The sequence below is a fragment of the Excalfactoria chinensis genome, chromosome 31, assembly GCF_039878825.1.
Source record: "Excalfactoria chinensis isolate bCotChi1 chromosome 31, bCotChi1.hap2, whole genome shotgun sequence".
NCBI lineage: Eukaryota > Metazoa > Chordata > Aves > Galliformes > Phasianidae > Excalfactoria > Excalfactoria chinensis.
Window position 1 is genome coordinate 361348 of NC_092855.1, and position 13881 is coordinate 375228.

General features: G+C 49.6%; 2 protein-coding genes across 5 annotated transcripts; both read right to left on the bottom strand.

The window, feature by feature from the left end:
* Nucleotides 1-2988: 2988 nt before the first annotated feature.
* Nucleotides 2989-3927, bottom strand: LOC140263458 (uncharacterized). Its single transcript, XM_072358344.1, has one exon. The coding sequence runs from the start codon at nt 3925-3927 to the stop codon at nt 2989-2991; it is 939 nt and encodes a 312-aa protein (XP_072214445.1).
* A 3702-nt stretch (nt 3928-7629) lies between these two features.
* On the bottom strand, nt 7630-13641 carry LOC140263527 (uncharacterized). Of its 4 annotated transcripts, none has more exons than XM_072358459.1 (2): nt 13537-13641; nt 7630-9926 (listed from the first exon to the last, which is right to left on the bottom strand). In XM_072358459.1, exon 2 carries the CDS (start codon nt 9903-9905, stop codon nt 8499-8501), a length of 1407 nt encoding a protein of 468 aa, XP_072214560.1. In that variant the 5' UTR covers nt 9906-9926; nt 13537-13641; the 3' UTR covers nt 7630-8498. The 4 variants fall into 4 exon arrangements, with proteins under 4 accessions (XP_072214560.1, XP_072214557.1, XP_072214558.1 ...); XM_072358456.1 differs by lacking the exon at nt 13537-13641 and adding an exon at nt 10990-11123; XM_072358457.1 differs by lacking the exon at nt 13537-13641 and adding an exon at nt 11013-11114.
* Between the last annotated feature and the right edge of the window lie 240 nt (nt 13642-13881).

Genomic DNA, 13881 nt, shown 5'->3' on the forward strand with positions numbered 1-13881 from the left:
CTGGATTTGGATTCAGTGCTGACTCTGCAAGCCGTGTTTTGCAGATGGCAAATGAAGCATTGCAGATGTGCAATATGATGTGCTCCAAGGTACGGGGTTTTTAATTCAGTCCCCTATATCCACCATAGCTTTTGCATGGGGGCACCGTGGTGTTCATCCCTGTAAGCACTGCAGAGGATGGGAGAGCAAAGTTTTGCTGACTTCACATCCCCAGTTTCGGTGACCGTGGAACAAATCTGGTTGTTTGGTTCCTGCTCCTTGTTTTCAGGGCTATTGTCACAGCTTTATTGATGGAAGCTGACATTCTGCTTGGGTATCCCCACTCCTGCTCTAGGTATCGACCAGCTGGTGAGCATCTGGCACCAGTCACTGAGATCAGAAGCTTAAAAAAGCCTAATCCTGAAGGATGCCCAATTATAGAAGAGAAGACTGGGGGGAGATAAGGTAAGAACGCCTGCAGATTAGAGGCAGATACCAAAATGGAAGCATTCAGTTGCAGTTTGTATTTGCTGAAAGCAAGAGAAGCAGTCGTGGGCTAAAAGTCCATCATGGAGAAGTAAGCAGGGGGGCCATCTCCATCCATGGCTGCTCTGAGCAGTGGGTGTGATCAACACTATCAGGAGGGGTTCAGCTGAACAGGCTGGACCATGGGGAGATGCAACTGTTGGTGTGTGGGGATATGAGCGGGAGCCCTTCTAACCCATTTGATACGGTTGCTTTTGATTGCAAACAGAAATGCAGCGCTTAACGAAAAGGCAAAACTCCGTGAGTTATCGGGGCTCAAAACAACATCCTGTTTGTGGGAACAGCGTAGGCACTTCAATCAAAAAATGCATATTCTTAAGTTGCTATTACTCAGCCCTGAGGTGTTTATCTCAGCAAACGTGCTATTAATAGTATAATGATAAAACTCCTTGCATGCATAAAGCGATAATGAATATTGTGGATATGCTTTGACATTCCTTGCTGTGTGGCAATCTCACCTTACCAGTCTCAATTGTCGGGGTTATTTTCCCCATTCTTTCACAGATTACAATGAAAAGTTCACACAAAGTTATCTGAAAAACCAGAGCCAGGATTCTGAGTTCCCCATAGAGAACAGCCCTGTCACTATGGAGCTTGTCTGGACAGGGCATCCAGTGCTTGGGTTTGGAAAGCTGTGCCAAGTGGAATTAAACACAGAGAAAGCTGTTTAGTAGCCCACTCTATCAGTGCATCAGAGAAGAGCCCATCCTCTCTCAAGCCTTATGTATTGGGTGAAGGCAGAAATAAGATGAACCCACCAAGCTCTCCCCTCACTCCCACCACCCTGCCTTGTTGCCACTGCCCGGCTGAGCACCCAGAGACAGATGCTGAGGTATGGATGTGGCTTCCTGAATGCCAGCAGAAAGCAAATCATCACTTTCCTCCTCCCCACACTGTGGCTCAGGCAGCCTGTGGTTGGCTTTCACTGCCACAAGGATGCAGCACTGCCTCATGTCACCTCCAGGGCCATCATAGCCACCTCACCTTCAGGGCCACCAGCTCTTTGCAGAGCTTCTGAGCTCTCTGTTTCCTTGTGGGGCTGCAGTCCCCATACCTCTGTGATGTGTGCTACAGTGGAGAGGAGCCACGTTGTGCATGGAGATGGGAGAGGAAAGGGACTGAGCCAAAGGAGGCCACCAGGAGCTCACTCAGGTTCTTCTGTTTGCATTTAATTCCCCAGGGTTAAAGTTAATATCATAGAATTGCTCAGGTTGGAAAGACCTTCCCAGCCACAACTTAACCACCATACTACCCTAACAACCCACTGTTAAGTATACCCTAAATGAATGCTCTCTCCCTGCAGGGAGCAACAATTCCAGTGTGGGAGGACTGCAATCAGAATTGGTCTCTTTGCATGACCATCTCTGTCACTTTATTAATAAAAGGAGGCTATGGAAATCATGCTTGTTGGGGTTTTATGGTACTGTAGAGCAAGAGAAGGGCCAGGAGGACTTTAGCAGCCAGGACACAGCTCAGCAGTGAGGCAGGTCCTGTGCTGAGCCTTTAGGTGGTGGCAGAGGGCCACTGCCTGCACTGTTCTGCTGAGTGAATGTGCTTTGGGACCTTATGTGTATATACCAGCAAAGCAAAAGATCGATCAAGCAAGGTCACTAATGCCTGCTCTCTAGGAAGATGCCCACGTGTGGCAACAGCTGGAGCTGCAAGTTGTTTGTCCCTGTTGATGCAGTTTCATCACCGCAGACGGTTGATGCTGATCATATTGAAAGCAGACAGAGGCAGCCCGGAGTCACAGCATCACAAGGACCTTTGGCATCACCCTCCTACCTCTGCTATCCCAGGGGCTGTGCCACAGAACCCAATTCATAATTTACACAGCAGAGGTGAAATTACAGCAGAGAGCTGCTAATGAGTCTCATTTCACTAATGAAACCTTCCTCTGAATCTCAGCCTGTGCTGCTGCTTTTGCTGTATCTCTGCCCAACAGCATCGGGATCAATTCCCTCTACTGTCAGCCTTTCTAGCCCTAACAGCACGACTGCTTTGCAAAGAGGAGAAACACAACAACAGGGAGCCGTTTTGTCAGGTGGTGTTGGAAACATTAAAATAAAGAGACAGAAACACAAGGAAAATGACTGAGACAACAGACAGCAGGGATCTGGTTGCAACCTGAGATTTAATACAGCGGGCACAACCAGTTAAAATCACTGATGAAGTTAACAGTAACGACCTCTTGGAGTACAAATGCCATGGCGGAATTGTATCAGCACAAAGCTCAAGTCTGAGCACCTGCTCAGAGCTACTTAGCATCTTGTTAACATAAATTCTGTTGCAGGAATAACTACAGGGGAACCACAGGAGGAAGGCAAGGTACCATACAAGGTTAGCATTGATTGCAATAAGGGAAAGACTGGGCAAAGCACTTCCAGGGGTTAGGAACAGGGGAAAACACAACCTCAGGCCCCAGCTATGTGGCTTGCTGTTGTCACAGAACCTTCAGCTCCTTCACCAGAGCCATTTGGAAGCACAGCGGCTCTTCTTGGAGTGGCTCGAACGCTTCACATCCCCTGCATGGTGCCGTGGTGAGCGCTGGGTGGCACATGGGTGGAGGCACTTGGACTTGCTGATGTGCTGAGCTGATGAGCTCTTATGCTTGGCTCCCTCCTGCAGCTGTGAGCACTTGGCAAGGCGCTGCTGGGATGAGCTTCCCTTGGCCCCGCTTCCTGGGGGGCACTTGGGCACCTGCTGTGGGGTGCAGGTGGTGATGCACTCCTGCGTTGGGTATCCCTTGGAGCACTTCTGGTGTGGGAAAGGGCTGATATACTCCTCCAGGAAGCACTGTGTCATGCACTGCTGCGGGGGGCACTCGGTGACCCCTCGAAGTGGCAGGGAATAACCACTGGTCATCCCTTGCAGGCAGCGGTTCTCTGCACCATACCGCTGCGATGAGCACCTGGAGACCTTCTTTGACCTGCACTCATCCTTGCAAGAGGATGAATACCTGATCCCACATGGTGGGAACTTGAGTTTCCCTGGCTCTGGGCACCGTGGAGCGCAGGGTGGGAGGCTCTTGGCTACACGTTTCTTTTCCAAGTGGCCGTTCTCACATGATTGCAGAACTTGGGTTGGGTTGAGCCGCACGCTGGGCTTCCTGCAGGGCAGCAGACGTGTGGTCTCACAGGGCTCTGGGCACAGCACAAGGCACTGCTGCACACAGGGCTGGCAGGGCAGCAGCGTGCTGTGGGTCACGTTGGGCTGCGAGCACACGTAGGTGAAAGGCTGCACATAGCTCTGCCATCTGGGCATAGGGCTCTTGATGATGCTCAGCGGGTGGCAGGTGGTACTGCATGCATCAGGTTGGGATGTGCAGTGCTGGTGGCTTTCGGTGACGTAGCTGGAGCCCGGCAGGTACAGCTGTTTGTACCTCTCCCCATAATAGTGCATGGTCCTGGGAGGTGGTTATGCCTGGAAGAAGCAGGAAGAAGAGGGACAGTTCACACCCACTGTTTCCTGGTGATGCCCGCACCCAGTCCTACTGGAGGTCACTGGCTGTGGGTGACTCAGGACCCAGCTGGTTTTACCCAGAGGAGCTGCTCTCAGCTCCCCTAAATCCTGATGAGCACCAAAACAATCAGAGCCAGGAAAACAAAGCAATTGTTTGCTGCCCTTCAAAACAGAGCTAAATATTAAACCTCCCTCATCCCCACTGGGACATTCTTTCAAGTTCCCATCCCGCACCTCCTAAGCACTGGGGATGAAAGACAAGCAGGAATTAAAGGTGTGTCTGTGCTGCAATCCTCAGGTGTGGCTGCAGCTCAACAGGGCAAAGCCAAACCGCGGTTAAAAGGGCTGAGGGTGAGGCCAGGTTGGTGGAGCACATCTGAGCTGAGCTGCCATTGGTGCCTGGCCCCTTATGCCACAGCAGAACCTCTACAGTCCCTGCTTAGTGCTGTCCTGTGGGCAAGCAACAAGAAAAGAAAGAAGAGCAGCTGGAGCATTCTCTTTGGTGAAACCATAGCAGGAAGGAAGGAGGAACATCAAGGCAGAATCTCAGGCAGGTTTCACCTCAGTCCTACCCAGGTACTGAAAGCAATAGCAAATGAGAAGTGCTCTGAAAATGTTCCTGCTTTTATTTTTCTTTGTTTCCATCCTGATGTTATTTAGGAATTCAAGTCTATAATTAAGTTATCATAAAGAAACTGCGTTTTCTGAGCACCCCTCTTTATGTCTATAATTACAGTACGGTGCCCAAAAGCCTATCGCTGGGTGGTTATTAATAATAACATCGCTGTATGTTGCTATCATTATCACTATGATTACAATAATCACCGACTAATATAAACAGCCATTGGAAAACAACAATAGCAGTGCTACTACCGCGCATGCAGTGCCAAAGCATCTGGTGATGCTCAGCAAGATAAAAAGCTTCTGGAATAGGGGGGGGTGTTATTCATATCCAGGGAGATGTTTGCATTCCTGGCTGTTAGCCTATGGAGAAATGTAAACACATTCAGGTTTGGCTGGAGAATCTCTGTTGATTTCACGTTGCTTCTCTGATGTTGATAGGCTTTTTGTTGTCTTCCAAAGAGCTGCTTTGTCCAAATTCCATGGAATGGCAGAAAAAATTCCACCAGATCCTTTAGATCAGCCACCTTTCCACATGTGGGCTCATGCCTGACACCCAGCAGCACCAAGCCCCTCTCGCAGCCAATAGCTTCCTTTGGATCAGACCTAGCAGCAAGCGTAGAGAAGCCCACCAATCCCATTCCCAACTCCGCAGTCCTTCAGGAGCTTCTTCCCCAACATCCTTCCCTTCAGCACAGAGCTGCTCCCGCTGTCAGAGCCGCACACATCCCCATAGGATGCATCTCCATGAGCGCAGGAACCTCCACCTGCTGCAGCCACCCAGGGGAACAAAGCAGCATTTCAGCAGCTCCGGGAGAAGCCAGACTTACCCACTTCATCAGTGAGATCAACCGGAGAGAAGTGCCTAGGAGAGCCCCGTGATGCCTGAGCTTTTATATAGTGAATAAGTGCCCTGGGGGGTGAGGTGGTTTGGCCAGCGATGCTCTAATTGCTGCCAGTCCCAGCCTGGCCACGTGCAGCTTCATGCTGGAGGGAATGGCCGTGCTGTTGTCACTGGGGCACTGTGGGGACATTGCTGAGCTGGAGGACCCCATGAGAATATCCTGCTGCTCCCCATGCTAAGCAGAGCACCTGGATGGCCAAGGGCATCCCCTCCATGTGCTGCTAGTGGCTCTGATGCTGGGAGTCCCCATGCATGGTACTACAGCTCCTCTGCTTCACTGTGGCAAATCCAGGGCAGTAAAATTGTATCTTTCTACAGAGAAAAAAGATATTGGCTGAGATAAACAGAGGAAAGGGTCTGGGCCGCCCAAGGGACTGCTCATTTCCATAGGAGCTGCATGCATAAGGCCCTATGGTGCCTTTGAAAACACCATCCAGGAAGGACTCTTGGCAACTTCTTGCAGCCCATTATTACTGTGGCATGCAGACTTCCTCCACCTGCACAGGAGCTGAGGGTGACTGGGGCTAAGGAGGTCTTGGGTGAAGGGCATGGCCACACCAAACAAGAGCTTGTGTTGAGAGGGGATGCCTTACCAGTACAAGAAAGGGCAGAAAAAATGGGCAGCATTGGGGCAGCTTGGGAAGAACAGCTGAATCCTTGCAGTTCTAAACACACAGATCCCCTTTCCTGCTCTTTGTTCCCTGTTCATGCCAGGTTTAAACCCAAGGGGAAATTAACAGTGGCATGCAGTGGGTTTTAACCCAGTCACGTCTACATAAGCAAAGGCCCCAGCTTTTTAGTTTTCTTTTTTAATGCCAATTAGACACCTTGCAACTGTGCTTCAGCATGCTGGGAATCTGAGAGAGACCCTCCCTGCTGGAGCACAAAGAAGTGGAAAGTTTCTCACCCATTAGAAGGAGAATATCTCCTGCTGATGAACCACTGAGTGCCAGGAAACCCAACTCCAAGAGCAACATTAACCAAAGGGACACGTGCTCTCTCTCCAGGCTTACTTTGTTTTCCACAAGTGAAGGCAAAAGCACTTGTTCCTACCCATGCTTCCCTTAGCTGCGCTTCACTCCCCTGAATTACAACACCCTCCTTACCATTAATGGACCCTTAATATTAAACGAACTGACCCAAGGTATTAGGAACCAAGAGCAGGAATGAAAGAGCAGCTAAAGAGATTAAGAGCATTTTTATAAGCTCTATAAATCCAATTCGTACTGTAGAACAGGGTCCGGTAGCCTTCAAGTAATCCTAATGTATATTTTAGTGTCTCCAAAAAATACTAACCTGATGATAACATCGTGCTCTGTCATCCAAACGTTCTTAATTAGCATCTGGGAAGTCCTCTGAAATCCTTTCATCTCAGGGAGACGCATGGCGTAGAGCAGGGCAGAGTTGTGGGGGCTGTTATTATTCCCAATTAAGCACAGGGGAAATCGAGGCACTGCAGTCACCCAATGAGTCAGGGCCAGTGCCAGGCTCCAATCTGAGCTCTGTGCTCTCATGGCCACTCCACCCCATGGGATGAGTTCCACAACTCATTTTTGTGGCTATCCCAACTCTTGCAGGGAAGGCACAGTGGTGTGAAGTCTCTCCAAAGCCTGCAGTGATGGTCTTCCCATAAAGGAATGGGTTGCAAGAGCATCCCTGGCTCTGCACAGTAGAGGAGGGCCATGGTCACTGCCACTCGTGCTCCATCCCCAGTTATCCTCTATATGTGCTTTGAGGAGGTGGGGTCTCAGCTTCCATCACACCCTGCACCCCACAGAACACAGCTGCCCATCCTTGACCACAGCCATCCCTCACCCCCCAGCACAGCCCACAGTGGCACCCCAAGGTCACCAAGTGGGTCAGAACTGGGTAGGATTCAGGACAGCGTCCCAGCCCGGGTTACACCCAGCTCCTCTTGCATCACTTGTTTTGGCTCTCCCAAAAGGCATCATCCACTCGGCGTGAACAGCCTCCGATTCATTCTCTTAATGATAGGGCATGCCATAGGATTTCTGTTTTATTTGCACAAGACATTGTTTGTAATAAAGAAGAACCACCAAAGGGCAAAAAGACGTTTACTCTGAGGTCAGACAACTATATTTATTTAGGTATATATATATATGTATATCATATGTACACATATATATATATAGTTTGTTTTCAATACAGTGCAGAGTACACATCTTCAGGCAGCATGAAGAACACAGTTAATCACTTCGGTATCTCAAACATTTATAAAGGAGTAGTGCTACAGCTTTCAGTCTCATTTCCAAGACTTTCTTTTGTTTCAGGCTTTAGTTTCCCCCCCCCATATTAACCAAAGCAACCAAGTGAATATATGTTAAAAAAATAAACACCTTTCACATATAAAATTTCAGCAGAACCAACTTCTCTGACCAGAGATCCTGCCTCGCTTGGGGACTCCACTGAAGTCAGCGCGGAGTCAGCAGGGATTGCTGGCCACCTCCTGCAATGAAGGCTGTTGGAACAAGACTCGGATACATTTTGCTTAGCAAATCGACATTTGGCTTCCAAATCCGTGAGCGAAAATGACTCTTTTGGAGAATGTGCAGCCTTGGGGAATCCAGGACAACCCTGGGTATCATCTCCTGAGGCCAGGACTGAACCCAGATCCCCCATTGGCCACTGCATTGGTCCTCTTGATGCTGTCATCAGAGGGACTCCTTTGGCAATCCTACTTCTTTTCCCCTATTAAAACTATTCCTTTCAATGAGGTGAGAATTTAGTAACATCCCACTAAACTACTTCTTGCAGCAGACTAAGGAACAAGCCACAGATATCTGGAATGCAGGAAATAATATTGCACCTTGGCCCAAAATAGAGCTGAGCTACAGGGAAAGGACTGGAAAACAGAGATAGAGCAGAATTAAGCGATAGCAACAAGTTGATACAAGGAGATAAATAACTCTGCCTCAAAGCCATACCTCACTAGTTTTCCATGGACCCTCCTTTCCCCCTCTCCTCTTTACCAGGGCCATTTGGATGCAGAGCAGTACTTCTTAGCATGGCTTGAAATTTTTACTCCACCTGACTGATACGGCTGCTGTGGGACACACTGGGTCACACTTTGCTGTTGTGGGACACACTTGGTGGCACACTGATGCTGTTGTGGGATCCCTTTGGTGGCACACTGCTGTGGGACACACTTGGTGACACACTGGTGCTGTTGTGGGATGCTCTTCGTGGCACACTGCTGTGGGACGCACTTGGTGACACAGTGGTGCTGCTGTGGGATGCTCTTCGTGGCACATTGCTGTGGGATGCACTTGGTGACACACTGGTGCTGCTGTGGGATGCTCTTCGTGGCACACTGCTGTGGGACGCACTTGGTGACACACTGATGCTGTTGTGGGATCCCTTTGGTGGCACACTGCTGTGGGACACACTTGGTGACACACTGATGCTGTTGTGGGATGCTCTTGGTGGCACATTGCTGTGGGACGCACTTGGTGGCACACTGGTGCTGTTGTGGGATCCCTTTGGTGGCACACTGATGCTGCTGTGGGACACTCTTGGTGACACACTGATGCTGTTGTGGGATCCCTTTGGTGGCACACTGCTGTGGGACGCACTTGGTGGCACACTGGTGCTGCTGTGGGACGCCCTTGGTGGCACATTGGTGCTGTTGCGGGACACAAATGCTTGCACTCTTGGTCTCACATGGCTGCGGCAGACACGTGGTCACACACCTGGTTGCACACTGCTGCTGTGGGATGCACTTGGTAGCACACTGCTGCGGGGCACAAGTGGTCACATAGCGCTGTGAGACACACCTGGTGGCACGCTGCTGTGGCACACATGTGGTCACACACCTGGTTGCACACTGTTGGTGTGGCGCGTATGTGGTCACGCATTGCTGTGGGATGCACACGGTCGCACTGTGCTGCTGGTGGATTCCCTTGGTCAGGAATGGCTGCTGTGGCACGCACGTTGTCACACACCTGGCTGCACACTGCTGCTGCTGCGGGATGCACTTGGTTGCACACTGCTGCTGTGGGATGCACTTGGTTGCACACTGCTGCTGTGGGATGCACTTGGTCACACATGGCTCTTGCGATGTGCCCTGCGTGGCGCATGATTGCTGTGGCACACAGGTTGTCACACACCTGGTGGGTGGGATGTACTGGGTCACATGCTGTGACTGCTGCACGCACTTGGTTGCATACTGCTGCTGTGGTATGCACTGGGTCACACACTGCTGTGGGGAGAAGCTGGAGGACAGAAACCGCTGCTGAGGAACGCAGGGGGTCACGTACTGCGGGGTGCACAGTGCTGACTGCCAGCTGTGCATCAGAGGGTGTGTTTGGGGGCACTTCATGGGGATGTGCTCTTGGTGGAGAGAAGGAAAGTGCTGTTGTTGGTAGCACAACATCTTATTGAGGTTTTGGCAGGACTGAAACGAGAGGTGAGAGAGCAGAGTTCTTAGGGAGGCATCCAACGGGTGCTGGAGGTGCATTTATCCATGCTGCAGTCCCAGAGCTTCACCCAACTTGTAACTTATAACTCAAAAACATGACAGTAAGTCCAACAATGGGGACATTCAGAGATACACAGCATGAAATATCCCCCTGGACCTCATCTCCTCCATCACCTAGACCTGCAAGGAGGGAGAACTGATCTTTGAGGTCAGAGGAGATAATTCCTCATTCACAGCTGCCTTCTAATCACAAAGCCCAGGTTTTCCCCTCTGGTTTGTTGGGGACCATCTGTGACTTCTTGCTGACATGCTCAGAAAAAGCCCCGACCCAGATGCATCTAAGATCCCTTGGCCATATCCGCCATAGCAGGAGACAAGCAACACCCAAGGCAACGCTGCCTGCTGACCCCATAGCACAGCAATACTACAGCTGAACACAGCTCTTCTAGCACGCCTTCCCTAATACACCAAAGCAGCTCTGCATGTTTTCAGACACCCCCAAAAGCAAGCTACAGCAGCAGCACCCCAATTACTGCTAACAGCTGTTCCTTAGATTGCTCACAAGTGGCCCTTGGGGTCAGATACCCAGCTGGAGACACAGTAAGAGCTCATTCCCACACCAAAGCAGCAATTCACGCTCAAGTAGTGTTAAAAACCTTGTCCACAAAGCATTTCATATGTAAAAAGGCAGCAAGAAATCTGCATTTCCACAGCCTCAGAGGCTCAGCACAAAGCAGACTTACCCAGCTCCCCGATGACAGCAGAGTTGTGATGTGACCAGTGAGCCCTAATGGAAGCTGACCTTTTATATAGCTGCTAAGTGTGCCCCGAAGGTATGAGGAACCCACACAGCCTAATAGCTCCCTGCACAAGCTGCCCTGTGTGCAATGCTCACAGTGAGTGACGAGCATCAACGCGCTCATCCTCATGGATGAGTAGTTGGATGTCTGCTCCCTGTACTAAGTGTAATTACCTCCTGTCTAAACCTCCCTGGCATGGTAAGACTGATTGGTATTCGGAGAGGCAGTGGTGGACCCACCTGCAAGGGAGGAGTGTACACACCATCAAGCAGTGGTGGCTTTCCAAAGCCCTTTTTCCAGCCCTGAAAACCTCCTGGTAGACCCCAGAGGTGGGACTGTCCCAACATATAGCCTCCTTCTGCACACAAACAGCTTTGGGAGCCTCACTGAGTTCTCTGCATCCTTCTCTACCCATAATCACTGGTTAGAACAGAGCCTCCCATCCCCATTATAACATTCAGCTGTGCCTGCAGCTGGACACAGATACTGGCTCTTCCAGGAGAAACCCAAAGCTCCTATTGAAATCCACATCGTCCCCTTTGGGTGGGTGATCCAGAGCTACCTGCATCCTCAGCTCACGTAGCCCTGACACCAACCCCAATAATCCCATGATCTCAATGCAGTCAGCATCACCAGAACAGTGGGAACACACCATCCAGTGACTCTCAGATGAGCGGAAAAGATGATCTACAGTCACATCTGATTGCAGCCATTGCGTAACTCAGCTGTCACCAGCAGCACCAGGAGCAGATAAACTTCCTCTGGTCTTGTGGTGCCTCTCAGTGAGTCAACATCTTATCACACACCTCGCCCAGATCAGAAAATGGGGATATTAATTTTCCCAAGTCACTGAAGATCCAATCAATGCTTTCATGTGCATTTTGACCCATTAAGCATCCCATAAAGAGACGCTTTTCCCCCACTGGTTCCATGTAGAGATGTGTGGGGATTGGATCAGAGCGGTGCTGAGCCACAGCAGCATTGAGCACTGGGGGAGATGGAGCCCACCCCAAGAGGAGCAGCTCCTGAGCACACTCATTAGAGCCTCAGTTTGTTGTGAGCTACAGAAATAACCCTCCTATATGATTATTGAGGCCAGGAAAGATGTACATAAAAGGTTTCATAATGAAACTGAATATGAAAGCTCAGCAACTCTTTTGTGCAGCACTGAAAGTGGTTCTCAAGGTTTATTCATGGGTGAAAAATTGGATTTCACTGGGCAAGAATCGCAGGGAATGAAATGCTCCCTTTACCATAGGCATCTCCAGCACTGAGTGTGCTCATCATTAGCTGAACCACAAGCAGTGTGGCTTTGTTGTGGCATCCCTCCCATGGAAACCCATTCTTTGATCCAAAGCCATAAGTCCTCACTGCTTTTCAGCTCCAAAGCTTGCAGGTCTGATCCTCCCTGTTGCTGAGGTGAGCGATTCACATTCTTATTAGTTTTATTCTAGTCTGGATGCAGGCACTGCCCTGGCCTTCAAACAAACCCTTATTTCATTCAATACTTGGATGCAACCAACCAGCACCTGCCTAACTCATTGAAAGCTGTGGCAAATTTAATTAGCAGATCCCAATAACAACTTGTTTTTTATGTCCACATCCCATAATATCTATAATATGCATCTAAATCCACTTTCTCAGCGCACTCTTGAAGCTGTAAACTCAAAGGAAGAAAAAGCAATGAGGCTCCATTTTAATTCTGGCAGCAGGGATACTCAAACTTTCACTGCACAGCATTGGAATGAGCATTTCACTCTCACACGATGATACCTGTCAAAAATGTGTGTTTCTGTTGTCACCTGCTCACACTGCAATAGGATCCACCTCCTCCCAGCAGTGGTTGTCACCTATGGGAACCTCCTGGGCTCTTCTTAATGTACCTGGTTCATTGGCAGCATGGGCAACAGCGTGAGATGAAGGTGGAAAATTAAGTTAGAATAGGGCCAAGGCATCTTCCCATGAAGAGAGAAGATGAAAAACCTCCTGGAGGAGCTGCCAGGGGAGACACTGGGAAACCACAACCATCCCTTTAATAAGCCAGGAATGCAAAGCAGCACCATCGCACAGCAGCTATTTGGGTGCATGAGGTAATGGCCCAGGAATGCACAGCTCCTGGCCTGCTCCAGATATAGAAACACTGGTTGGAAGAGCAAGCAGGCAAGAAAAGAAGATAGAAGAAATAAGGGAAACAGGCGACATGTGATTCGAGACGCCAGGCGGAAATCTCAGGCAGCATAAAATTAGCCTTGCTCCATTAAGTTTAACAAGAAAAGGGTGATTAATGAGAGTTGTAAAGCAGGATGGAGCTACAGCTGGGAGCTGCTCAGCAGTAAAACAGCACTTAGCAAAGGACACTGTGCATATGGGGCTACATAGAGATCCTTTCCTTGAAGAAAGGGTTTGTAGGATTACCACCATTGACAAGTTCTGCTCAACACCTAAAGAGCATAAGGAGAGCCCTCAGGTGCCAACCACTGGTTATAGTCAGCGTTGCACAGGGCTGGGATGGCCACGTCCTCAAAGCCCTACAAGCCACTAGAGCGCAGCATACACACACGCAAACACCTCCTGCAGCAGCTTTGCACAACCAAACAGCAGCTCGGAATGCATTTCCTGATGCCCTCTGCTCTCCAAGAAGAAAAGAATCTGCTTGACCTAGCAGCTTGTGAGCTCGGCCCAGATTGCTGCCTTTGCATCAGAGCACCGTCAAGTCTGAATGCTCCTCGTGGCACCAAAACAGTGCAGCTATTGAACCAAAGCCACTGATGCATCCTTAGGCCCACCTGAAGCCTCCTGTCCCCATTCCAGCTGCTTGCATGTATGTGTGAAAGCAACACAAAACAGATGCCAGGGCTTCACAGTGAGGGGAAGGTGAAGAACAGGGAAAAAGAAGAACACAAGCAGACGTGGCATACTTTTATTGTATCAGACTTGTAATTAGATAGCAGCATACAAGCTGCAGATAATAAGACTTAGCATATTATTAGCCCAGCAAGCTGTAAAATTGCAGTAGAGCTGTTTCAATGATTTAACAGTGCTGAAAGCAAAATACAAACCCCATCATGCATTAGGAAGAAACCTTCTTCTCTTAGACTCCTTTCTGTCTTTTAAAAGCTTCTTATTACTTA

Bases quoted from the DNA above. Each gene is read 5' to 3' on its own strand.
- LOC140263458 (XM_072358344.1), bottom strand. From the start codon at position 3,927: ATGCACTATTATGGGGAGAGGTACAAACAGCTGTACCTGCCGGGCTCC.
- LOC140263527 (XM_072358456.1), bottom strand. From the start codon at position 11,097: ATGTTGGGACAGTCCCACCTCTGGGGTCTACCAGGAGGTTTTCAGGGC. The intron at 9,927-10,989 runs GTGGGTCCACCA...CTCTCGTTTCAG, and splicing joins TGTACACTCCTCCCTTGCAG to TCCTGCCAAAACCTCAATAA.